Source organism: Quercus robur, chromosome 8 (assembly GCF_932294415.1).
Source record: "Quercus robur chromosome 8, dhQueRobu3.1, whole genome shotgun sequence".
In the NCBI taxonomy this organism is placed as follows: domain Eukaryota; kingdom Viridiplantae; phylum Streptophyta; class Magnoliopsida; order Fagales; family Fagaceae; genus Quercus; species Quercus robur.
Genome location: NC_065541.1, coordinates 23,195,107 through 23,222,988, shown reverse-complemented (window position 1 = coordinate 23,222,988; position 27,882 = coordinate 23,195,107). Strand labels below are relative to the sequence as shown.

At 37.0% G+C, this 27,882-nt stretch overlaps 1 protein-coding gene across 1 annotated transcript; it reads right to left on the bottom strand.

Annotated features, from left to right (window-relative positions):
* Positions 1-71: 71 nt before the first annotated feature.
* On the bottom strand, positions 72-11,098 carry LOC126695023 (probable serine/threonine-protein kinase At1g54610). The gene is made up of 8 exons (XM_050391622.1): positions 9,853-11,098; positions 7,639-7,923; positions 7,042-7,359; positions 6,038-6,265; positions 5,640-5,740; positions 4,693-4,807; positions 1,196-1,666; positions 72-791 (listed from the first exon to the last, which is right to left on the bottom strand). Exons 1-8 carry the CDS (start codon positions 10,258-10,260, stop codon positions 585-587), a joined length of 2,133 nt encoding a protein of 710 aa, XP_050247579.1. The 5' UTR covers positions 10,261-11,098; the 3' UTR covers positions 72-584.
* Between the last annotated feature and the right edge of the window lie 16,784 nt (positions 11,099-27,882).

Here is a 27,882-nt window from a genome sequence, read left to right as displayed (position 1 = left end):
GCCATATATGGAAAAAAAGTAGGACCCAGATCCAGACCTGGGACAACAGGGTGGGGAAAAGAGAGAGGACCGAGGGAAAGTGGAGTTTGCCTTAAAATCAGAAAAAAGATAACAATAACAGCATGCAGCTGAATTCTCCTGGTTTCGACAACACTACAGCCACTACAAGAATGATCTTATAGGAAGGACAGAAACAAGAGGAGATTAATGCACACTCAATGTGGAGGATGCAACATCTTACTCTTTTCATCATGAAAGACGTCATATTTTCTAAATACTCTACAGCTTATAATAATAAATAAGATCTACAAGAATGGCCCATACTTAAGCAATATCAGTTGAAAAGTAGAAAGAAAATATATGCGATCAATTGCAGAGAGAGAGAGAGAGAGAGAGATTTCTCAATAAGCTTTAAGCTTAGCTAAAAATGGCCACTAGCGCTCCTTCTAAGACCTATACAAAAAAACCCCACCCAATAACTAACTTGCATTGTGTGCAAGAGAAAATCACCAGCCAAATTGTATGCGGTGATCTTCCTGAATCCTGAAGATGCTTGGCTTTATTTGGGGTTCACTTCAACCAGTTCAACGACCAGAAACAAATAATGCATTAGTTGATATTTGATTCCCTTCAACATGTGCTTTTCTGACCTTTGCCTTGTCGAGGCGTGCACGTCTAACAGCTTCTTGGATTTGCCGATCATGGTCCTTCAGCACCTGATCCATGTTGCCAGATGGAACCATCAATGGGCCAGAGTAGTGTATTTTGTGACCCTTTGACCCATAACCAAGCTGAACCAAATACAGACAAAAAAACATGTATCAGGCAATCAGTGAAGCAAAAGGAAGAGACCAGGCACTCAAAAGGAAATACTTTTTAAACAGATTAGAAAGAATAATCGGCTTTAAGGAAGTCAAATATTACAAATCATTAGGCTGAAAATTTCTTTATAGTAGACAATCTCACTAAATACAAAGAATTAGGCCTTCTTTCTAGGAGTACTAGTAAACATTACAACAGCTAAAATAAACACAAAAATATAAATCTACTTTATAGCTGACAAGTAATACCAACAAATTTTAAAGAAAAATTATTTCAATTTTTCTTTTTTATAAAAAATCTATTACAGCCAACAAATCTTAAAAAAGAAATGAAAACTAATTATTTAAGGGGAGAAGAAAGTTTAACTACTTACAAGAATTGGGTCTTTGTTGTTGAATTTTGCATCTTCTTTTTTATGAGAACCTGCAATTCCCTGTGAGTGAAGCTTTTGATCTTGTTGTGTCACAAAATCTGAGCCCTCCTTAAAGGATCCTGGAAACCTGCCTATAAATTTTGCAATTTCTGGTTGTGAAGAATTAGACCTCTGTCTGCGATCTTCAGACATCCTCCTCGCTTCCCCAAAACTTGACATTGTTGACAACTCAGCCCCTGTTGAAATCTTTGCAGCATCCTCCAGGTTCTTCCCAGCCTTTGCCCATGCAGCTCGGTGAGCCAGTGGCCCTGAATGGGAGGCTCTCTTATGATGATGCTCCTGGGTTTCCATACTTCCTTCCACAGCTTGTGATGGTCTAGGTGGATCAATTGGAAATCCAGAAGCAACTTCTTCAGGATGAGGGTTAAACTTTTCACTACGGCTCTTAGAGTTGGACTGACCTTGTCTTTTCTGTAACAAAAGAAATTATTAACATAGAATTTATAGGATAAAGACAAGATTGATTAAAAAGAAAAGAAAAAAACAAGAAATACAAAAAATTAGTTTATATAGATTGCTAAAATAAGGCTTAGATAACACAAACAAGGCATTTGAAAGAGATCAGAATAATAGTCTAACATTATGATAAAGATACATAGTATAGATATTTTTTGACATGAAAAAATAAAATTAACAGATGAAATTAGCAGTGATAAACTTCAGAATGCTATCACAGTGCTCTTATTGCAGAAACAAGGAACTCTATGCTGGATGAGCAATCCAAGAAACTCCAACACTGAGACCAATTAAAAAGAGTGCACTGGCACAAATCTTTTAAATGATCCAATGATTTTCGGGATCCTCAAACAAGTGCTGATTCCACTCCATCCAAACAACCCGGAACCATATTCCAAGTATCTGATCTATGCTTCCCAAGCTAGTTTCTCCAACAAAATAATAAACTCGCAACAGTGAATGAAATCAAGTTATCATTGAGTCTAAATATCACTTTACTCAATTTCTTTTAAGGAATTTACAGAAGTCTGCACAATGTAATATAAGTACAGGACCTTTTTTTTTTGGATAAGTACAGGGCATATCCAATGACAAGTTAAATACATTCATACTAATTCTTTCTCATATAGTAAGTTCTTTTACATTGTATTGAACTTTGAATCAAACCATTATAAGACATACACACACGTGTGTGTGTGTGTTGTACATATATATTATTAAGTGCACACACAAAAAGCCATCTAATTTTAACATAAAGAGTACTAATAAAAAAAAAACCAAGCTTTGTGACCAGTCAAAAATGGAAAGCTTTTGGTTCCACATAGAAAATTTTTAATCCAGTGAAAAGGAGCAAAACCTATTTATACGATAAGTATACAAAGAGATACACCCAAAAAACTCAAGAAAAAGTAAAAAAGATCAAGAAATTCAAATAAATTAAATATAAAAAAATAAAAAATAAAAAATAAAAAAAACACGTGTTGGCACTTCAACATAGAGAAATGGATAATATGTGATTTGATATATACACAAATAACCAAGCTATAACTTGAATTTTTAATGATGACACTTCCATTGAATCCGCATTGCCAACAGAGGATTTTTTTTTTTTTTTAATGAAAAGGGATACAAATTCAAAACAATGTTATATGCCTAAAAAAATTGCGGTAAACTTATGCTATTCGTTCAACATTTGTGCATGTAACACACAAAGTAGAGCTTTCTTCTCTGTTTATTTATTTTTTTTTTAACTCTTTGAAATTTGAAATTAAGCATGTCATATTCAATGTTTTAAAAAAAGAGCAGTAAAAAACTGAAAAAAGAGAAGTTTAAGGTTTTAAGGTTGGACCAGGGTTCAACCAGAAGCCAAACCGTGATGATATCATATTGATTTTAACAATTAATTAAGATACAAATAAATGGATTAAATTTGTAAAAACTAACAACATTGACTAAAAATAATATCTAAAGACATTTAAACAATTTTCAAATGTATTTTCACAACTTTTATAAGGTATATATTATATAGAAAAAAATTAAGGCATAACAAAACATAATAAATATTGTGTTTAACAATCCTTCAAGTACAAATCATTTTATCTAAAACAAGATCATTTTCTAAGTAAATTAACAAACAACACATTCACATGTGAAAAGCACATTTCTGAAATTACTAATAAATTCAATATAGAACACAAATTCAATGGTATGTATGGAGAGAGCCATGACAATGATTTCTAGTAAATAACATAATGGAAAAGTATAAATATATTTGCTAAAATCAAAGCAATATAAAAGTTCATTTATTTTATTCGTATATTCTGTATTAGTCATCAATTCAGACAGTCAAATGTGTTAACATCATAAATGGTAAGGGGCAATAACGAAGGTGGGGGGGTGTGTGCAACCCATTGGGCAGGGAATGGGAGAGGATTGAATGAGAAATAAATATAATAGTTATTCATTTAACTAAGACGACAAAGGCACATAAACTGATGTTGGCTGGTAAGCTATTGAAAAGGACAACAGGTTTGATTCTCCATGTCCATGATAATCTGCAATTTTCCAAACATTTCAGACTCGGTCCAACTGCAACCAGTATCACAGTTGACCAGTCTGATAGGTGGTTCAAACAGTTAAAAAAACACAATTTGAATTGTCCAGTCTTCTAAACCTAAAGATCTGGGCAATCAAACCGGACCTGCAGGGAAATCCATTCTGGTTTTAAAACTACACATGTTATCAAGCAAAGGTTTTTTTTTTTTTTTAAGTAATGAGTTATATTGATATAAAAAAGGAACACCCTAGTACACAGGGAGTGAACAAGGGATAAGAAATCAAATACAAAAATTGCAAGAGTCTAGGAAATCAATAAAAGAAGGGAATGATTGTTTTTGCAAAGCAAACAACCAATCCCTTAAAGTTCTAAAAAATAGTAGCTTGAGGTCCGGAATAGATCTCTTAATATCTTCAAAACATCTACTATTTCTCTCCCTCCAAAGACACCACAATAAGCAATGAGGAATTATGGACCAAATATAACCATTTCGATGATGACCAAAGCTGCCTTGCCAACACTGTAACAGCCCCAAAACAGTGTGCGGCATAACCCAAGTTACTCCAAATAGACCCAAAACCATAGACCATAGATCCATAGCAAAAGGACAATAAAGGAATAGATGGTCAACCGATTCACCATTTCTCTTACACATGTAGCACCAATCCAAAATCCACACCTTCCTTTTTCGTAAATTATCAATCGTCAAGCATTTCCCTAAGGCAGCAGTCCATACAAAGAAAGCTACTCTAGAAGGAATCTTCTGCTTCCAAATAATTTGTGTTATCAAGCAAAGGTTAAGGAACCAGGACTAAAATGATAATAGGCAAACACTAAAATCACAATCAAAAACACAAATTATAACACCCACTCCCCATTCGAAATAGAGTGGTAAAAATAACAACTAAAATAAACATGAGGTTACCTGCATTGACAAGACTAATTCAGCATTGGCATCAGGAGCTGGAATGGCTCGTGACTCTCTTGTTCCTCTCCTTTCAAGGTCAATTCTCTGGCCCTTGCTTCCTGCTGCTCCTTGTCTATCCATGTAAAAATAAATGAAAAGAGAAAGAAACAAGAAGATATTAGTGCATACAGCACCTTTGCCAGCTATCAGTTTTTCATCGACAGGAGTTCAAATGTCAATAGCCAGTGAAACATATGAATAAACATTGCTTTCACAATAATGCATCATACATTAAAGCCTAAAAAGCTGATAGAATTTAAAAGTTGGATCTATAATCACCACTAGAGTTTCTATGCAAACGACAAACTAAATGAATCAATCCTGCTCCCTAGAAACCCTTCTCAACTGGCTTGAAATGAACAGATCTATACTCTCTCTCTCACTCTTGTAGTTCCTAGGGTTTCTTTGATCTTGTCTTTTTATATGATTGGGAGGTGCTTGTTCCATTTCTGTGCCATATCTCAGGTCTAAAAAGCCAATAAAATTCAGAAGTTGGACCTATAAACATCAGTACAGTTTGTATGAAAACAACAACCTAAATGAATCAATCCTGTTCCCTAGAAACCCTTCTCAATCAGCTTGGAAGATGAACAAATCTGCACTCACTCTCTCTCTCTCTGTTAGTTCCTTGTGTTTCTTTGATCTGGTCTTTTATACGGTTGGGAGGTGCTTGTTCCATTTCCATGCCATATCTCAGGCCTATCAAGGACATTAATGTAGAATTGATATTTCAATTAATGTATACGATCTGATAATATCTGACATGTCAATATTAATACGTATCAGATACTTATACAACTGCCATTTTGACATATCTGTGCCTCCTAAATAACACCATAAACATCAGAAGAGAGATGCTTTGTAGCTATGAATTTTTTTTTTTTTAAAATTAAAAAAAACCTCACCGCCTGGCTTCTTCATCCCGTATTTTTGCATCAAACTCTTTGCTAGGAGGATATTTTGGCAAGATCGAAGGATCACAAGGAAGTGGTTTTGTTGTAAAGAACTGGAGAACATAAACCAAAAAATAAAATGTAAACAAATAATCACAATAACTAATAGCCACAAGAAAATAGCAAAACAAATATGTTGAAACTTTTCTAAATGTACTGTTATGGCAGTAATATGACAAGAACTAAAAAAGAATAGGTCATGATAATAAATTTTTTTTTTTTTTTATAAATCAATTTCATGGCCAAAGCAAAAAAATCTGGTAAAAATTATAAAATAAAGATAAAACACATTCAGCAGAAATACAATAAAAAGAAATTCTATAAGACTTCATTTATCTAAAACTTCATACCTCACTTTTGAGTGCAGAAGCCGCAGATCCACGATCAGCAGGATCTATGGAAAGTAAGGTCTCCATTAATGCTAACGCTGGAGCTGGGAAATCCTTAAATGTGTCCGCCACACAGCGTCTGTAAGGTTGCTGGGGCTTAAATATGGTTGCATGAGGCAACTTAGATTTTCTCCAATAATCCTCTGAAGGTGAGCCACAAAGCTTGAAAATTTTATGTAATTGCTCGACCTAGAAGGCAACAAAATGAAGAGTTCAATGATAATTTAAACAACTAAGCTAATTCAAAGTAATAGAAGCAAAAAGACATGCTGAAAGTGAAGAAGAAGAAGAGAGATTTTAGTTACATGTCATCTGTACAATTATTACTGGGGATGTCTTTTTTATGTAAACTATAATTCACCTTAAAGACAGTGTGATGATAAAAAAAAAAATTAGGTAATTTGTGAGTCTGAGAAGTTGAGAAAAATACAGAAGTAACAAAACTACAACATGCCTACTATAACCAGTGACCACCAATCTCTAACTGAATGTTCAAAATCAACTCTCCATCACACATCTCCACAATAATGGCATTTTCTTAGGAAAGGAAACATATTCCTTCAAACTAGATCCAAAGCCTTGCACCCTACTTTTGTTTGTAAATATCTATCTCTGCTCATCTCTTAATTAAGAAAAAAATTTCAGCATGTCTTTATAGTTCTCTAACCAAAAAAATAAATAATAATAACAGTAATTCCAAAAGTCCAAACAATTAAACCTTTGAAACATAAATGGCAATTAGCAGCCACAAACTGCATGCCTAGCAATAATTAAAAGGTAATCACTTCCTGTAAGCAGAAAAGACAGGTTCTCAACCAATAATATGATTGATTAAATAAATTGTGCATAACTCTAATAACAGTGACATAGATTGTTATGAAAAGCAAAAACAGCAGATCATGCACATTAATCACAAGAAAGTAAGGTATCAATTCCACATGTTTGGTGGGGAAAAAAACAAATACCTCAGTTCTTCCAGGCATAATAGGCTTGCCAGCATATAATTCAGCGAGTATACAACCTGTACTCCATAAATCTACTGCCGTTCCATAGTAAGTGGCTCCAAGTAAAAGCTCTGGTGGCCGGTACCAAAGAGTTACAACACGGCTTGTAAGTGGCTGACTTTGATGGGGATCAAAAAAACTAGCCAGACCAAAGTCTGCAATCTTCAAGACGCCATTGTTGTCAATTAGAAGGTTGGAACCCTTTATGTCACGATGCAGAATGCCACGGCTGTGACAATGATCCAATCCCCGTAAAAGTTGCTGCATGTAACATTTGACCTGGAAATAAATGAATTAAACATCAACTCAATTAGCAAACTAAACAGAAACATAATATCCCAAGATTTCTAAATATTAGAAGATAGATTTCCATTAAGTGCAATTGCAAAATATATGAATAAATAATATCAATCAACATTAACATCTCTGGAAAACTATTTAATGGTCACATCATTGTGGACTGCATTTACAGAAAGCAAAACTTAAAGCATGCTATAGAACAGCAAATTGCAGTGTCTAGGGGGAGGGGAGGGCTAGGAGAAAAGGAATCTATAATACCTGTGCTTCTGTAAATTTGAGACCAGGGTGTGAAGCCAGCCCTGCCAAATCATGTTCCATGTACTCAAAAACAAGGTACAAGCTGCAAGACATCCTTGATGTAACTAGACCTTCCAGTTTAATTACATTTGGATGATCAAGCCTACGTAGAATGTGAATTTCCCTAGCCATAAAGCGAACACTCTCAGGTTCCAGGTTATCAAACCTTACTTTCTTTAAAGCAACAGTTTTATTATGTTCAAGGTCACGAGCCATATATACATTACTGTAAGTTCCCTGGCCAATCTGCAAAACAAATAAATAAAGAGAAAAAAAAAATCGTAAGACAAACCAAAACCAGCCAACAGGTAATATCAACTTAAAGCGGACAGCTGAGAGAGAGAGAGAGAAACTAAAGCACCACTTGTAACAGCTAAATAGAATAATCTGATCTTTGTGAATTCAATTAAGCTACCTTACCTCATAGTAAACAAAAATGAACAATGGAACAGGAAGAATAATATCCTTAACATTGGGTTGTTCGGATATTCTATGGTTCCAAGCCAATGGGCTCTGGTGCAAATGCACGTATTTCCGAATTAGCAAAATGGTATTAATAAAAGAATATTTCCAAGTCTGTCTCTGGGGGTATCCAGTCATTAGCTAGATGTAATAACTCTCCTTAATCAAACCTATTTATTGATTCTGTTTTGCTAATAAGAACAACAGTCAGATTGCAGTTGCCATTAATCAGAGTTTCATCACTGATTCAAGTTTTAGCCAATGAGCTATGGCACAAATGTACATATTTCTGAATTAGCTAAATGGTATCAATAAAAGAATATCTCCCAGTCGATCTCTGGAAGTATCCAGTGGGTAGCTAGATGTGAAAAATCTCCTTGATCAATCCTATTTATCGATTCTGTTTTGCTAATAAGAACAGCAGTTCCTTTTTTTCTCATTCTTTTTTGATAAGTGCTAATAAGAACAACAGTTAGATTGCAGTTGCCATTAATCAGAGTTTCATCACTGATTCAAACTGCCTAATACCCTAGCCCTTACTATATCCTAGGTCAAACCTAACCTGATGTTTCATAACTAATCAGGCCTTTTACTCTTCTTCTTCTTCTTCTTCTTGAAACTGACTAATCAATTTTCTTAAACAAAAGGATTAAGTTACAAAATTTATTTATTCATTATTAAATAAAATAAAATAAAAGAAGAAGAAAAGGAACAACAGGATGCGTATTACATCCTTTCAACCGCTTAGAACCTAAGTTTACTAGAGCAAGAAATCCAAGAAAGCATCACAATGGCTGCGGCCCACAGTGGACAGCCAGTCAAATAGAGAACATAGAAAGATGGTTAAGAGAATTTACATTCAGTTCTATTTCATTAAAAGTGGGATTATTCCTCTACTGATAAATAGTACACATAATACAAAAGGAACAGCCCCCCAAATCACACCACTTTTACACTTACCAAATGTCCCTCTCCAAACTACAAACAACTCCTTTCCAGTCCTAGGCATTGCCAAATGGACCTTTAATAAAGATAAGGCTAATGATCACAACTCTCACGCCACTATACAATGTAGGAGGAGATGGTTTACAAATTTAAAATGAGCATTCTTTTATATGAGTCCTCTTCTGTTGAATCAAGTTCATGCACCAATAAAAATATGTGCGTCTTTGCTCTCTCCTTTAGCTTTAGAGTCTTTATTCTTTTCTTCTAGTATTCCACAACTCACCCTCCACTCCCTTTTTATAAGAAAAGGAAGTGTCATTGAGCTGAAACTCATTGGCTTATAAGCCATTGCCAATCATAATATTAATTAGAACAATGCTATTAGCTGAAGGAAGTTTAGATGCCAGTAATTAACTCACTCCCTATAGTAACAATTCCATATGAGTCTTATTTCCACATGGATCCCTAACTAGAAAACATTATAGGTGAAATAAACATGCTATTCAATTTTTTAGTTCAGTAAGTCTTATTTCCATATGAACAAGGAAAGGAATTTACAACAAAGTCTTATACACTATATATAAGCCCAAATGCACTTTCAATATAAAAACAATCAATTCACTCAAAATTATGTGATTGGGCTGATTAATAAAACAATATAATTCAAAAAAATAAATGATCATCTGCAAAGTACCATAACCATTCTCAGTTTCCCTCAATACCCAACATAATGTAACTTCAAAATGGCAAATAAGGAAAGGATCATACTTTATCCAGCTTCTGAAAAGAATCTGCACGCCGTGGTGTCCATCCCTTAATAGCCTCTCCAGCAACTGCAGCCAGCCATGACGGCCACCCTGCTGCAACCTGCTCCCCTTCCGTTGCTTTTGGAATACTACCCATCCCCGGATGTTGAGCAACAACATACTCCATTTTCTCCCTCTTCCTCTCAAAATGCTCACTGTGTAACCGAAGTGAGCCATTCGCATGCTTATCAATCAACATTGCCCTCCCATCATTACTATCATATCGATCCTTTGCTCGATGCACTTCCTCCCTTCTCGACGAGGTCACCCTGGACCCCCGCAAGTCCGAGGAGGCCTTGCTCGAGAACCGCTCTCTTGGGCTCTCCTTGCTATCCTCAATAGCAGAGGGCTTGCAACAAAGGCAACCCATTGTGCACCAAAACCACCCCCAACAACAAAACTCACCTCTTGAATCAATATTCACCCCTCAAATCTTCCAATTTTAGCACTATTTTCCTCTTCTTCCATGCCCATAATTGGCAAATTTCCAAACAAAAAAAGTTATCTTAAATAAGCATTGAATTCAACACTAGTATCAAATCAACCAATTTTCACTACTAAGAAAGTAGAAGTCTTGCAATTAGCAGAAACAAAACCCTAGAATCTTGAAAACCTTGACACAACTGAGTAAAAACCAATCCACAATGCCAACAAAAGCACGGTTCTCTTCCACTAGAATTTCACTCCACTACCCCAAACCACAAACTAGCAAAAATTCACAGAAAATAAAACCCCCCAACTAAAATTGCAAAACCCAAACCCTAAAATCCCAAAAGTAAAAGCTTCACACAAAATCTGTGAGAATCTTCAATTCACTTACAGTACATTAAAAACAATAGCTCTACTGCAGCAGAGGCACAGCTTGCAAGCACCAAACTCACCGAGAGAGAGAGAGTAGGATTGAAACCCTAGAGCACCCTCCAGGGTTTGGAGAGGGAAGCCATGGATCTAGGGCACAGAGATTTGAGAGTGTGTGAGGAGAGAGAGAGAGAGAGAGAGAGAGTTTCAGAAAAATAATAATAATAATTTAATAATAATGGTGAATTGTTTGTGTAATGTAATAATAATAATACAAAAACAGTAATGATTGTCGCGGCGCGTATTTAAAGTGGAAGGAGGATAGACTGAGACTGAGACTGAGGCTGAGGCTGACGCTGAGGCAGAGGCAGTTATGACGAGTGAAAGAAGAAGAGAGAAAAGTCTGTACTCTACTGTGTGAGTGAAGTCCAAACCAATGGCAATGTGTAAATAAAAATTATAAAAACATACAAAAACCTAAATATAAGTAGACATTCTTCTTGTATCCTAAACGGCACGCGCTCCTAAACTTGTTTACAACTTCACATTTTTCTAGTGTCCTAACCTCACCAGCTCTTAGTACAAATTTTCTCTAATTTTTTTTTTTTTTTTGAAAAGTGAAAACTTGTTACTTATAATCTCTCCTCAAGGTTAAATAAAATTTAGGGTTTCAGTTATCTCAAATTGTAAAGTTTCTGATAGTTGTATAAGAGATTTTGAGTTCAATCCTTGCCTACACCAAAAATTTTGATGTCTTAATTTGATGATAAAGAGTCATCATCAGAAGCGGACGTCATAGGTTAAAATTCTCTATAAAAAAAATGTTAAATAGAATTTACCAATAATCTTTATAGCTTAATAGATTAACACTTCTTAATATTTTCAATTGAGATATTTAAGGTTCAAATATTCCCTCCATAAAATTGAATATAAAATTAACAAAAATGTTTAAAAACCCAATTAACGTAAAAAAAAATAATTGCTCTCCATCTCCAAAAAAAAAATGTTTTCTTTTAGGTTTTATTTTACTGAAAACTAAAAACAATAAAAATAAAATAAAAAAGTTGCTGTTCACGCGTTTGGCACTGTTCATAAGCCTAAAATCACTGTTCATGGACAATGAACAGTGCCAGACGTGCGTCTAGGGTAAAAAAAAAAAAAAAAAAAAACACAGGAAACTCAATACCCAAACGCCACTAAAATAGCGCTAGTTACACTTCAAATTTTATACCTAATTTCAAAACATACTAAGGTGTTCTGTTTTGATTGATGCACTATTAAAGTAGTGTCAATCATAGTCTTCAAAACTCCAGGTTCTCTAAAATTGATGTTTGCAAGTTCTTAGAAAGTGAACACTAGTATCCTTGTCCAAGTAGAGGCTAATGTTATTCTATTGGCTATTTATATAGCTCATAATTTTCCTATTTGCAGATGTGTTATAGAGAGTGGTTGCTCTCAATTCCATTGAGACTTTTGAATTTTGTTGAGTTAGTTAAGAATGTAATTAGTGACTTTGACCATGTATTCTTTAATTGGGTACATAGGGAGGTTCATGCTGCTCATGTACTATCCAATCGGTCCCTTAACTAATTTTTGCTTCGTACTTTTGATCTGGTATTCAGCTGCTACGTTTTGTTAACATTATCTTGGCTTAGGCATCCCAGGTTGTGTTGTAGCTTGTTTCCTTTTTAATAAAGTCTTTTATTCAAAAAAAAAAAAAAAAACAAATTGTCCCGTGAATCGATTTTTAACGTTTTTGTAATGTATCATGTATTATAAGATATACAAACACTTTATAAAATTTACATAAAAATTATAAAAATACATTTATAAAAAGTATATTTATTAATTTAGAAAAATATTTAGTTAATGACTAATTTGATCATCCTCTTCATAATAATATTTGATAAATCTAATTAAAGTATATTTATGAAATCTACATTCAAATTGGTTAAACTTAAAAGTGATAATACATTATATATAAGTGAAAATAATAATTTATTTTTCATCTTATTAATAATCCTTCCTAATAATTCTTCTCCATAGTCCAAGTCAATGCTATCATTGTTTTTGGCATCTTGTAAAACAATTTCTTCAAATTCAATGACATTTTCTTCTTCATCATGTCCAACATTTGTTATTTATTCGTGTGCACTAGCATCAAGAGTTGCAAAAGAAATGATATTTTCACACATAAAAGGTTACTTTATTTTAAAATACCATTTTATAATTCATTTATATAAGATGTTCTATTATTCTATATAACACGTTGAAAAAATATACACAACACATTAAAATAACCTAAAAGGACAAAAAAATAAACAAATACAAAATCCACATAACCACCCATGACAGCCACCACCACCACCACCACCACAACTCACCCCAACAGACCAGAACCCCCCTCCCCCCACCACCACCACTACAAACCCACCACCATTCAAAATCAACCATCTAACACCATAACCAAAACCCAAAATCAACCAACCACCACCTACCACCATAGCCACAACCACCAAATCAGCCCACAATCATTGCAACCCACCAAAATTAGCCACTACAACCCATCAAAATCAACTCAAAACCACCCAAAAAAAAAAAAAAAAAACTCATAACAACCAAAATAATAATAATAGAAAGAGGTCGAGATTCGCGATGTGGCTGGAGGAAAAGGAGGGCCAGATTGGCGGTGTGGTTGAGGAGGAAGGCCAAATTAGCGGCATGTGGCTGAGGAAGAGAACAAGATCGGTGACGTGTGACTAAGGAAGATGGTGATATCGGCAACGCAGCGTGGTGATATTAGCAAAGGCTAAGGAAGAGAGTAGAGAGAAGAGAGTGAAGGAAGAAGAAGAAAGTGAAAGAAGAAGAGACTGAGATAAGAGAGAAGCAACAGATCAAGGAGAGAGAGAGAGAGAGATGTGGAGGAGAGAGAAAAGTTTAATAAAATAATGAGAAATATGTTTAGCATTTTGACTATACAGTTCTATTAGTAGAATTGAACTGTAGCAAACGCCAAATCTATTTGGCATTTGACACACCTCACGAGGCAAAAATTTTGGTGTGCCAAATGTCAAATTTTTGGCATTTGACACACTTTTTTTTTTTTTTTTGAGAAGATTTGACACACTTTATGCTAATGCTCTTGATGGGACTGACGAACTCCCCTTCCTGGACGACCTTACCAAATATACTCGTCCACCTTGGCGCAACACGAATGAACACAAGCGAATCATTAATAAGAACATTCAATGCTGTGGGCAATTACCAATCAAGTGGCAAACCGTTGGAGCCTCATCAAAACCCATATTCATGAGCCTTGAGACGTTACAAAAAGGGCACTAAAGCTACAATTAAGGCCCCAACAGCTAAAAACCATGAAGTTGTATATATACATACTGACCAGAGACAAACCAGGTAGAGAGATTCATCAAAAAATACTCTTATATTCAAAACATTCTTATTATTCTCTAAAAACTCTCATATATACTAACTTTGGCGTCAGAGACATTGTGGCAAGCACCACACTAGTGACCACCTTAAGGGAGCCATTGTTCTACATTTGCAAAGCTAATGGCATGGATTCAGCTCCGTCTGGACGAACCTACAAAACTAACGATTTGCACATCATCAGTTTGGCGCCGTCTGTGGGGACAACATTTTCGCACTTAGGTTCGAAAGCATAGTTTCCAATCAATTCCTAAATTCAGATGAAGTCCAACCAAGACTCTGTAGCATTAACCCTGCAAATCCAGGCACTTACGGCCAGCGTGGAAGAGCTCACCAGGCAGAACCAGGAGATGAGGCTGCGACTTCAACAAGAGGAGAACCAGTCCAAGATCAATCAAGAAGATGAGGAAGATGGTCAAAGGAGGAATATGGTCAAAGAAGGAGCGATCGTTGAAGGCCAGCCACCCCAGATGAATCGAGCTCAAATCTTCTTCGGGAAATGAAAAGATGGACAAGTTAAGGAACGCCATCAAAGGGAAAACCGATCGAAACCTAGATAGAATGGTCAGGACGACAGATTCACCTTTTATAGCAGCAGTCCTAGAATGCCCAGTGCCGTCAAAGTTTCGTCTACCTCAGCTTGAACCGTTTGATGGACTTAAAGACCCCCTAGACCACCTCAACACTTTCAAGACGACATTGGGTCTTTAACAACCTCCTGATGAAATATTGTGTTGCTCTTTCCCCACCACTCTCAAAAGAGCTACGAGGGAATAGTTCACGAAGTTACCAACGTCATCCATCGACAACTTCAAGCAATTGAGCAGTTCTTTCCTGCATCACTTCATTGGAGGACAGTGCCCGAGGAGGTCAGCAAACCACTTACTCACCATCAGACAGGGAGAAAAGGAGACTTTGAGGTTGTACATGAAGCATTTCACTTAGGAAACTTTAGAAGTAGACGAAGCTGATGACAAGGTGCAGTTAACAACCTTTAAAGCCGAATTGAAGTCCAAAGAGTTCGGGGTCTCACTAGCGAAAAATCCTCCAAAAACGATAACGGAAATGCTCTTGAAGGCACAGAAGTACATGAATACTGAGGACGCCTTAGCCGTGATAAAAGACAAAGAGAAAACCAGCGAGAAAGGAAGGAAAGAAGACGACCATAGAGGACGAAAAAGGGAGTGCTCGGATCGTCCGACTAATGATGGGGGTAAAAGGAAAGATGACAAAACTCCTCGGACAGTAAAATTCACTCCTTTAGTTATGCCTGTTGACAAAATTTTGGCGTAGATTAAAGATGAGCACTACCTCAAATGGCCTAGGCCATTACATTCGTCACCCAACATGCGTGATAAGAAGAAGTATTGTCGTTTCCATAAGGATCACGGCTATTACACAGAGGATTGCAGAGACTTAAAGTAGTAGATAGAGGAGCTCATACGAAAAGGGAAATTGCAGAGATTTGTTAAGAAGGGGGAGCCTAGTAGGTCCAGGGACGATGACAAGGACAAGCATGAAACCTCACCAAGGGATGAGGATCGTATGTCCCAACGTCCGCCAAGAGTGATTGGGGAGATAAAGACGATCACAAGCGGGCCGTCCATAGAAGGGTCATTCAAATCCCTCAAAAAGTCACATTAGAGGTAGGTGAATGGCATCCACAAGATGCCCCCGATGAAACAGAGACGAACGGACGGGGAAGTGTTTTTCTCTAAAGAAAATGCCAGAGGGGTGAAGCAACCTCATGATGACCCCTTGGTTATAATGTTAACGATAGAAGGGTTCAACACAGAAGAATTCTCGTGGATAATGGCAGCTCCGCAGACATCATCTACCTCTCCGCTTTTTAGCAGTTGAAGCTAGATCCAAGAAGGCTGCGCCCATTTGACTCCCCCCTCATCAGCTTCAGTGGAGACAGAGTGTATCCTAAAGGCATAGTAACACTGACGGTCACAGTGGGAACTTACCCAATGCAATTGACTCGGTAATTGGACTTTTTGGTGGTAGACTGTCCCTCATCTTCTAATGTGATTATTGGGAGGCCCACACTCAATAGCTGGAAGGAAGTTACGTCCACCGACTGCTTGACGGTGAAATTCCCAACAGAAAACGGTGTAGACGAGGTAAAAGGAGATCAAGTACTGGCCAAGGAATGTTACCAGGTCATGTTAGCTGCAAAAGAAAATCATACACAGATGATCGAGGAGAAGGAAGAAGATAAAGTGGAAGCTCTGGAGATAGTGGAGTTGGTTGAAGGAGAAACAGCAAAGATGACCAGAATAGGGACGGCTTTGAATCTCGAGATGAGAACGAGACTCATCCAGTTCCTTAAAGAGAACACGGACGTCTTCGCATGGAGTCACAAGGACATGCCAGGCATACCCCCAAAGGTCATCTAGCATAGGCTAAATGTAGACCTCGAGAAGAAGCCCGTCCAACAAAGATGTCGGGTCTTCACTCCAGAACGGAACCAAGCAATTACAGACGAGGTCAATAAGCTGTTATCAACAGGCTTCATTTGAGAGGTCTAGTACCTAGATTGGCTTGCCAATGTTGTCCTAGTGAAGAAAGCGAATGGAAAATGGAGAATGTATGTGAACTTCAAGGACCTAAACAAAGCTTGTCCAAAGGACTGTTTTCCTCTACCAAGGATAGATCAGTTGGTGGATTACACAGCAGGGCATAGACTACTGACGTTCATGGATGCATTCTCAGGGTACAATTAGATCAAGATGGCTGAAGAAGACCAGGAGAAAATTGCTTTCATCACGAGCCCAGGGCTCTATTGCTATAAGGTAATGCCTTTCAAGCTAAAAAATATAGGAGCAACCTACCAGAGGTTAGTGAATAAAATGTTCAGCAAGTAGATCGGGAGGAATATGGAAGTATACGTGAATGACATGCTTGTCAAGAGTAAAGAAGAGCTCGCACATCTGGACGATCTCAAAAAGACGTTTGCCACACTCAGGCAGTTTCAGATGAAGTTGGACCCCAGTAAGTGTGCTTTTGGAGTAGTTTCGGGGAAGTTCTCGGGATTCATGGTATCCCAAAAAAGGATAGAAGCAAACCTAAAAAAGGTGCGAGCCATACTTGACATGGCCTCGCCCAAGATCGTCAAGGAAGTTCAGAAGCTAACAGGAAGGATAGTGGCACTTAACAAGTTTGTCTCTAAAGTGACGGACAAATGTTTACCCTTCTTCAAGACATTGAAGCAAGCTTTTACTTGGACAGACGAATGTGAGGCAGCTTTTCAAGAACTCAAGTGCTACCTAAGCAATCCACCCCTCTTGAGTCCGTCCAAGGAGGGGGAAAACCTGTATTTGTATATGGCGGTATCAGCCACAACTGTGAGCGCAGCCTTGATCCAGGAAGAGGATAGGAAACAACTCCCAGTTTACTACGTTAGTCAAGCTTTCCAAGGGGTAGAAGCCAAATACCCAAGGATTGAGAAGATTGCATTCGCATTGCTAGTAGCCTCGTGCAAATTGCAACCTTATTTTCAAGCAAACTCCATCTTGGTAATGACGGACTAACCCATTAAGAAGTCCATGAACAAGCCCGAGGCAGCAGGGAGAATGGTCCAGTGGGAATCGAACTTAGCCAGTTTGACATTGAATACCACCCCAGGACAGCTATTAAAGCGCAGGTGTTAGCAGACTTCATCGCCGAGTTCACCATCACAGACGAGGACAGTGCAGCCAATGAAACAGAATTATGGATGGTACAAACTGATGGTTCGTCAACCAAAAGAAGGGAGGAGTGGAGGTCGTCATCATCACCCCAGAATGAGAAATGCTTAAGTACAGGGTTCAGCTAAAATTCCCGACCACCAATAATGAAGTAGAGTACGAAGGAATATTGATGGGGCTAAAGGTCGGGAAAGCACTAGAAGTTAAAAACTTGCTTCTCCAGAGTGATTCTAAGCTAGTAATAGGGCAGATAAAAGAGGAGTATGAAGTAAAGGAGGAGAGAATGCAACAGTATCTTAGGCTGACGAAACGCTTAACACAGGAATTTGATGGGGGTGGAATTCGTGCAGATCCCCAGAAGCTAGAACATGGTAGCATACAAGATCATGAAGCAAGCATCGTCGATGGAAAGACCAACGAGCATGGGCCTAGAAATGGAAGTTCAAAAACACCCCAGCATTGAAGAAATCTCTACCTTTGTAATCCAAAGCACAAGCAGCTGGATGACCCCGATCATATCCTTCCTCTAAGACGGACACCTTCCATAGGATGTCGAGGAGGCCAGGAAGGTCAAAAAGAGAGCAGCCAAGTTCACGATCCTAAACAACACCCTGTACAAGAGAGGCTTCTCCATGCCCTACTTAAAGTGCATCGACGAAAAGGAAGCCAAATATATTCTAGAAGAGATCCATAAAGGAGTTTGCGGAGACCATGTAGGCCCTAGATCCTTGGTAAGCAAAGTTATCAAAACAGGTTACTTTTGGCCTGCTTTATAGGTAGACGCGAGGGAGTTCGTCAAGAAATGGGACAAGTGCCAGAGGTTTGGGAACATCCAACGCCTCCCAGCAGAGAGACTGATGACGATAGCCTCTCCATGGCCATTTGCACAATGGGAAATGACATCGTCGGCCCATTGCCCCAAGGTAAGGGATAGGTAAAATTTCTATTAGTCGTTATTGACTACTTCACAAAATTAGTTGAAGTAGAGGCATTATCAACCATCACTAAAGCAAAAATCCAGAACTTCGTATGGAAGAAAATAATTTGCAGGTTTGGGATACCACAGATGATTATATCAGATAATGGACGACAGTTCGACAGTCAAGGTTTCAGGGGCTTTTGTTCAGGTCTAGGGATCAAAAACCAGTTCTCATCCCCTAGACACCCACAAGCAAACGGACGGACGAAGGTGACTAATCGAACAATACTCAAGATCATCAAAGTCAGGTTGGATGACGCTAAGGGAGCATGGCTAGAGGAATTGCCCAATATCTTGTGGGCTTACAGGACTACAGCGAGGATCCCGACGGGAAAAACCCCCTTCAAACTCACTTATGGCACTGAGGCAATAATCCCAGTCGAAGTGGGAATCACCAATATCAAACGAGAGACGTTCCACGAAGGAACCAATGACGACCAACTGAGGATCAACCTAGATTGCTTGGACGAAGTTAGAGACAGAGCTTTTCACAAAATGACGAAGTATCAGCAAAAGATGGTCGAGTATTACAACAGGAGAGTGAAACTCAAACGACTTGACATAAGGGACCTTATCCTGCGTAAAGTCACCCTAGCAACCAAAGACCCTGCCCAAGGAAAACTCAGTCCAACCTAGGAAGGACCCTACCGAGTCATCCATTACTCTAGACAAGACAATTATCACTTGGAAACCTTAGACAGGCAAAGATTGCCGCGACCATGGAACATTAAACACTTGAAGAAGTACCACTAATAGATGTAACATATAATTGTATTTCTTTTTTAAAGCAATAAAAGAACTATTCAGCCAATGACCAAATGCTAGCAAACCTAGTAGCTTAAAAAGTCACAAAAATTGGTTAAGTAACAAGATTTCGCATAGACAGATATAAGTTACTGACAAAGCCAAAAATGACAAGATCCCTTAAATGGGTGTAAGTCGCAAAAATTGGCTAAGTAACAAGATTCCACATAGACGGACGTAAGTTACTAACGAAACCAAAAATGACAAGATCCTTTAAATGGGTGTAAGTTGCAAAAATTGGCTAAGTAACAAAATTCCGCATAAACGGATGTAAGTTACTGACGAAGCCAAAAATTACAAGATCCCTTAAATGGGTGTAAGTCGCAAAAATTGGCTAACAAGATTCCTCATAGATGGATGTAAATTACTGACAAAGCCAAAAATGACAAGACCCCTTAAATGGGTGTAAGTCACAAAAATTGGCTAAGTAACAAAATTCTGTCTCGACAGATGTAAGTTACTGACGCGGAAATGAAAATTGTAACTAAACATCAATGCAAGCTACTGACGCAGAAGAAATAACTAAAGGAATGAAGCAGACATAGATTCCACGCAGTCATAGAGTATCACACAAGGCAGGAATGAAAACAAGTAAGTACAAAATTCTTGATATAATTGAAGGCCTAAAAACAACGGCAACCAACATTGTTTCAATATTATAAATAAAAGCCCATAAACACTAGGCACCAACATTGTTCTTAAATTAAATATTGTTCTGAAAGTAGAATCAAAAAGCCCAAAACATGCTGGGTACCCCAAATACAAATAAATAAATAAAAGAGGACCGGCAAGCTCAGGCAGTGGCCGCATTATCACCATCTTGAGAAGGCAAAAAAGCATCTTCAGGAGCATCTTCAGCAGGTGCAGCGGATTGGGAGGCCTTATCTGTTGCCATCTCCTAGTCAACTACCTCCATGTCCAGGTTCTTAAGGTCTACTCCAAAGGGATGTTTGACCAGGTACCGACGAAGGAGTTCAAAGCCCTTGTAGTACCAACTGAAGAGCATCGTGTTGTACTCCTCCATTTGCTGGAAGGCCTTGATGGCCTTGGCAGTAATGGTCTTCAGCTTCTCCTTAGCAGCCTGGAGTTGTTCATCCTTCTCCAGTGTGAGCTGCTTCTCCACTCTAAGGTCGTCCCCCAAAACCTTGGCCTTCTCCTTAATGGTGTTGGCCTTGTCCATGACAACAATTAAATCTTTCTTCAACTTAGATTTTTCTACCTCCAGAGCCTCCACCCTAGACACTGTCGAAGCAATTTTGGCTTCGTAAGGTACTTAGAAGTGATGTAAAGACTCTTTCCCAACACCTGAGAATTAAATCCAACATTCAGGATAACACAAAAAGAGAAAGAAAAAGAAAAGGGTAAAATTGCATAAGCACAATACCTGAATGAGTTTATGGATATGACGACCCACAATCTCGTGAGAGGGCACCCCCGAGAAGACCCTTAGCTCCTCAGTAGAAAAAGACTCTTGTGCCTTTGACAATGCAAGGCCAGCATCATCAAAGACGGAGGACGACTGAGAATCGGCCTTGTCCTTTTCCTTCTCTTCTACTCGTGGCCTCTTCCGGATAAAAGTGATTTCTTCCATTGAGGTAGCCGGGGAGGCCGTCCTTGAGGGTTCAGTGACAGGGGCAGAAGGAGTAATGGAGACTCCTTTCTCCACAATTTGCACCGTCCTCTTCCTGATGCTGGAGAGGGGCTCGTTCTTCTTCCCCCTCATCTTCACATACATCCCCTGGTTAAATTTGGTCCTTATCCTCGCAACAAAACACTTGTCAAAGAAAAAAAAAAGGAGAGGAAAGGTGTAGTAATGATGAATTTAACACTTACTCTTTTTTTCCTCAATCTCAATAGTTCGCAGGATGAAAGTAGAAGGCTTTGGACCGAGGCAGTGAAGAGCTAGAGTCTGTGGGTCAACCAGATCGTCGAAGTCTTCAATCGTCCTTGCGTACCCGATGGCTGCCTCAACACGCTGCTTGTATCTGTTCTTAAGCTTTAGCCGTTGCTTAACTGCGCATTAGATAACAAGCAAAAGGGTTAGTAGAGACAACACACATGAAAAGAATAAAGGACAAAAGGACTAGCAAGGAGTGACGCACCTAGACTTGGGGTTCTTCACCGACGGAGCAACCTAGGGACTTCCCCCCAAATCTCATCAGAATTGGTCTCCTAGTCATCCCAGAGACAGAAGAACTGAGACTTCCAAAACTGAAACGACGAAAGAAAGCCCCTGACAATCCTAGCATCCCTGACTCAGGGCACGAGCTTATAGTACCCATATTCTTTTGATTCCTTCAAACGGTACAAGTAGGTGAACTCGTCCACCCTAATCATATCTCCCTCAGTAGTAATCAGCCATATTTTCATACAATTGACCACTATCCTCTATGAGTTGGGCATAAGTTGCCCTGAAGCAATATTGAAGTGGTTTAAAAGCTCTATGATGAAGGGATGGATGGGAAATCTCAACCCACACAAGAAAGCAGCCTTATAGAAGCACACCTCCCCGGGTGAGAAGTGATAAGCCCGTTCCTCAGCATGAGGGAGACGAACCCTAACTCTCTCGGGAAATTGAAACCTCTAGCTAAATCTAGAAAGAGTCTTGATGTCTAAGCTACACTTTTCCCCAAGGGCAGAAAAAGCCCTAACCTCCCTTAGGTTGGAAATCGCAGTGTCTACCTCCGCCCCCGTAGGGTCGTCGTTAGACGACAACCCTATCTTGAGCTCACTGGACCTCACCTCAGACATCGTCCCTCTCTCCCTCACTAAACCTTCGAACCAATAAATTGATTGATGCAACAAGGGAAGCAAGTCAGCCAATGCAACGCTTAAACTACTACCCTCAAAGACAAAATTTTCAAGGCATGGGAAAACACCTAAAGATCCCCCCAAATGCGCAAAAATAAATGAAATTGAGGGGCAAACTATCCTAACCTTAGAGCTACTAACCATGGAAACCCAGAAAATAGAGAAAGAGAGAGGATAATCCTAAAAGAAAAAAAGAAAAGAAAAGGAAATCAAAAAGCCATCACAACCTACCTATGACATAAAAAGCAAAGGAAAGAGGAAAAAGAAACATACCTCAAAAGCTCAACCGCAGAATACAAAAGTTCACAGAAAATCGCAAGGTGGATTAGAGAAGAAGAAGCACAGAGCAATGATTAAGGGATAGTTGGAAAAAAGTGAAAGGGAAAGTGGAAAAGAGAGGAAGTTTAAAAACCAAGGCACAAAAATTGAAAATCAGTAGGAAACCCAAAGGTCACACAATTTGAGCATTAACTCCACTGGTCAGAACACGCCACGTGGCCACGATATAGGTGGCGCCGCCACTATTCATTAAATGTGGAGTGAAACCCTAAGAGCCATGTCTGGCTAGAAAACCTTTCATCTTCTGAGGGTCGTCATAACCATAACAACCTTAGAACCTGAGAGGCAACTGATGGGACTAACGAACTCCCCTTCCTGGACGACCTTACCAAATATACTCGTCCACCTTGGCACGACACGGATGAACACAAGCGAATCATTAATAAGAGCATTCAATGCCTTGGGTAGTTACCAATCAAGAGGCAAATTGTTGGAGCCTCATCAAAACCCATATTCATGAGCTCTGAGGCATTACAAAAAGGGCACTAAAGCTACAATTAAGGCCCCAACAGCTAGAAACCATGAAGCTGTGTATATACATACTGACCAGAGACAAACCAGGTAGAGAGATTCATCCAAAAATACTCTTATATTTAGAACATTCTTATTATTCTCTAAAAACTCCCATATATACTAATTTTGACATCAGAGACGTTGTGGTAGGCACCATATCGGTGACTACCTTAAGGGAGCCATTGTTTTACATTTGCAGAGTTGGTGGCACGGATTCAGCTCCGTTTGGACGAACCTACAAAACTGACGATTTGCACATCATCAGCTCTTATTTAGCAAATTTACGTGCAAAATTAATTAGTACAAATTATGAAATATCATTATATTAAATTAAATTGTTGATTTTGATTTCCACTGATTATGGGTTAGTAGATAGTAATTTTTGTGATTTTCAAATCTCATTGACATTGTATCGATCAACGATTTTTATAGAATGATTTTCACGTCGGAGATATAATTATGTATAACTTGTGTCTTAAAATGCAGGGGAGTTTTATGTCAAAATCTTATAAAATTCTTATTTTTTTTTTCTAATAATTATATAGCTTCAATTACGAGGGAATGGGGATTCTAATCCTAGATTCCTAGTTAGCTTAATAACAAAGAGGAGCTTATGCCACCAAATTACAAAGCTATTGAAAAGTTCTTACATTTGTTGAAGAGGATAGCTTCAAAAGAAGAAGAAGAGGAAAACATGAATGACGCAAAAGTGAGTATAAAAAAAAGAATGAAGTTATATATATATATATATATAGGGAGAGAGAGAGAGAGAGAGAGAGAGGGGTTTGTTTGGTTAAGGTTTTTTTTTTTTTTTTTTTAAATTATTATTATTTTTAGTTTACTTGGTTAAGTATTAGTACTTTCTTTTTCAGTTTTTGTCCCTTTTTTCCTCTTAATAAATTCAATTACAATAGAGAGTGAAGTATTAAATCTTGAACATCTCTATTGAAAACAACAAGAGGTGTTATGACCTTGTATAAGATATCGTATATTTTCTTTACATTATTTATTTTTAAAATAAAATAATAATCGGCTCATCTAAACATGTTGTTAGTGAGAGATATTAATGAGGGATGAACAAGAGTGGCATGGAGGAAGATTTTTGACCTAACCCACCAAAAACCAAGGCCTAAATTGCACATAAAACATCAGAGAAAGCATAAATTCACCAAAGTTATTGACTCATTTAGTTAATATCTTTTTTTTTTCTTTTTCTTTTTTATTGGTTAAAAAATTATAGAAAGAGCAAGATGGGAAAAAATTCAATATATTTACAACACTATATATCATTATGCAAATACATTGACGCACTTGCATGCAAAAAAGAAGAAGAAGAATGTATTAAGATAATAATTTAGATTTGGTCAATTTTTTGGATTTCCTAAACAAAATATAAAATAAGAAACCAATGAATAGGTGGAATTAAGTTGTCCTTTTTATTTTATTTATCATGTTGTGCATGTATTTTATTTCTCCCAACAAAAACTTAAGCTACTATTGTCAAATTTATATAATAAAAAAAAAACACACGTATAGGTCACGTGCTCCGGAAGAGCGTGCATGTGATACATGGCCGTTGGGTTTGCCATTAAGCTTTTATCAGTTGTGTATACTCGATAAATAGTGTTCGTTGAGACAGTTACCAACCCTTTTTGGCAGGTAATTACTACCATCAAACTCACTTGCACGATAAAGATGGTATCATATGCTTCTGGTCCCACACAATTCATATATATTTTTTGATAATCCCACACAATTGGTATTAATCATGAAAGGATATTTATTTATAATTTGGCCATAATTTCAGTTTTTATATATGGGACCAACAATGAATTTTTTTTTTTTTTTTTTTTTTCGAATAGAGTTTCAAGTTTATAATTTCGTTCTTTATTATCAGATTAAGATATTAATTTATTTTTAGTATAGGTAGGAATTGAATCACAAATCTCCTATTTAACTATTAAAGACTTTACCAGTTAAACTTATTAAAATCCACCCAGTCATAAATTTATTGTTTGACCTTCTTCATTGTCTAATTTTTAGTTACTGCATGATACTTTCTTCATTCTTGATGTCCGGCTAGCTTGATGTATTCTTAGACGTTGTTAAAGCAAAGTAGTCCCAAGCTTTTTCCTCTACCAACTAATCAGCTACCCTACTTAGAAAAAAGTACGCAAACCTTTTGAAGAGCCGGTGTTGTTGGCACACCTCTAAACTAAATTTTTAAAAAAATGTAGTAATGTTGTTTTATATTTAATTTATCTATAAAAAGGAAAAATATAACAGGAGGAGAGGTATGGATTGAACCCCGTATCACTAATAACAAGGTTCTTATTTTTTTTTTAAAATTTTTTTTTTTTACTTAGGTAGTGGGTAAGGAGGGGTTCGAATCTCAAACATTAGGAGCACATTTGGTACATTGTAATAATTATTATATGGCAATAGGAATAAGTATTACAAGGAATACATTAAGTTGGAATGTAATAAATATTACTATTCATTAGTTTGGTGACTATTTAGGAATAAAATCCTGAATATGCATCTACAATTTAGTAGAGTATAAAAAGAAGGTGTAATTAAATCATTTTTAAGTCAAATTTCCTAAAATACACTTATTTTAGGGTATTCAAAATAAAGCTAATAATTAACAATAAGGAAAATTTATTTTCTTTCATTTTGAAGATGTGGCAACTAATGGCTTTTTAAGAAATTTTTAAAAAAAAGTTATTACATAAGGTGAAGGAATAGATATTCAGTACTTTTGATAAGGAATAATTATTCCTCATTTTGAAGAATAGTTATTCATAAGGAATAACTAATCCAGTGGGATTGGCCGAGTGGTTGGGCACTCAGTTTCAAAGTGACTGTCTTGGGTTTGACTTGGAACTCCCTAGTTCAAGTTCAGGCAACAACACTTTGAAAAAACTCTGTGGGCTAACAATTTACCCCACTATGGGCCCACCCATTGCGAACAGTGATTAGTCTCTGGTTGAAAGTTTTGAGAAAATACTGTGGGAAACCAAAAAAAAAAAAAAAAAACTAATTATTGTAATAAAAATATAACCAAACAATCGAATAGTTATGCCATAGAAATATCTATTACATTACAGTATTTATTACAGTTTACCAAACGTGCCCTAGATTCACACTAAAATTAGTTTATCTCAAATTGTCAATACCAAACACCGGTTTAATTAATGTTTGAAAAGCCTAATCCATTAAGTTTAAGGGGTTTTTGTTTTTGTCTTTCTTTTCCCCTATGGATGAATATAATAGGAGGGAACAAATCTCATATAATAATCCCAGAAAGGGTTTGGCTGTTAGGTCCTAAGGCCAATGGTTGGTTCAAGAGTTTATTTTTATAATTTATTGACACATAGAATAAAAAACTTAAGGAGTTAAGGATCAGTTACATGCTCAAAAGACACCTTGAAATATCCTTTTAAGAAATTATAAGTGCTGAGCAATGACGAGTTATAGATTTATAGTTGATACAATTTTGGATTTGAAACCTATGATGTAGGTTTGTTTTATGATAATTGCTCATATCATTAGACCAAAAAATCAATTAGTTTTATAGTTGATATTATATATACAATAATATAAAATGAGATTCAATCATAGTTAATGAATCATCTTAAATAATGGACATTTGGTTGGATGATAAAAATTATAGGGCTTGATTAGCAAGTGCTTAGACACAAATTATACACCCTCGCACTATTTTTGTGTTGTTGTGGGCCTAAACACCTAAGCATGATGAAGTGTGAGAATGTAAGTAAATTTTTATGCGTAAATTTTGAACTATTTTCCTTCTTAATCATATAAGTAAATTTTTATGCATAAATTTTGAACTATTTTCCTTATTAATCATATCAATTATCAAGGAAAATTCTAAGGTATACACTTAAAAAGTAAATATTTAAGTCCAATATCTACTTAATCTTAATACTTTATATAGTTACCATCACACACTTTTAGTGCGATGGTCACTCTACGAGTATAAGTATTTGTGGAGTGTGGGGGACAAGGGTTAGAATTCAAGTCTCATGAAGGAGTTTCACACACATATACATTTAAATTAGGCTAGAGTAGAAGTCTATCTTGTATATAAAAAAAGAAGAAAAATAATCTACATAGTTAAGTATCATAAATTAAATTGGCTTACTAAATTAATTAATATATTTAATACTAATTAGTTGACACTTTTGATTCGAAAATGATGTCATGTTACATCATGTTACAAACTTTAACTACACCATATTAAGGTCTACCAACTCAATTATTAAAAAAAGAAAAAGAAAGGTCTATCAACTCATATTCAAACAGGCATGAAGAACTTAAGTCAAGCACAACAGGAAAAGAAAGGAAATTAAAGGGTTTGAGTTAATTATAAGAGTGTTAAAAGGGAGTTTTGACATGACATGAGTTGAAACTTCACACACACGTATATTGCAAATTTCTTTATCCCTAATAGTCTGGAGCTCATGAGATGATGCCTGAGCGAGGAAAACCTCAATCACTGAGGTTATTCTAGAGCCTACACAAGGCACCTCTTCTTGTCTGGTTATTAAATCAGTTTCTTTATCCTTGATAAACTTGTGTTTGG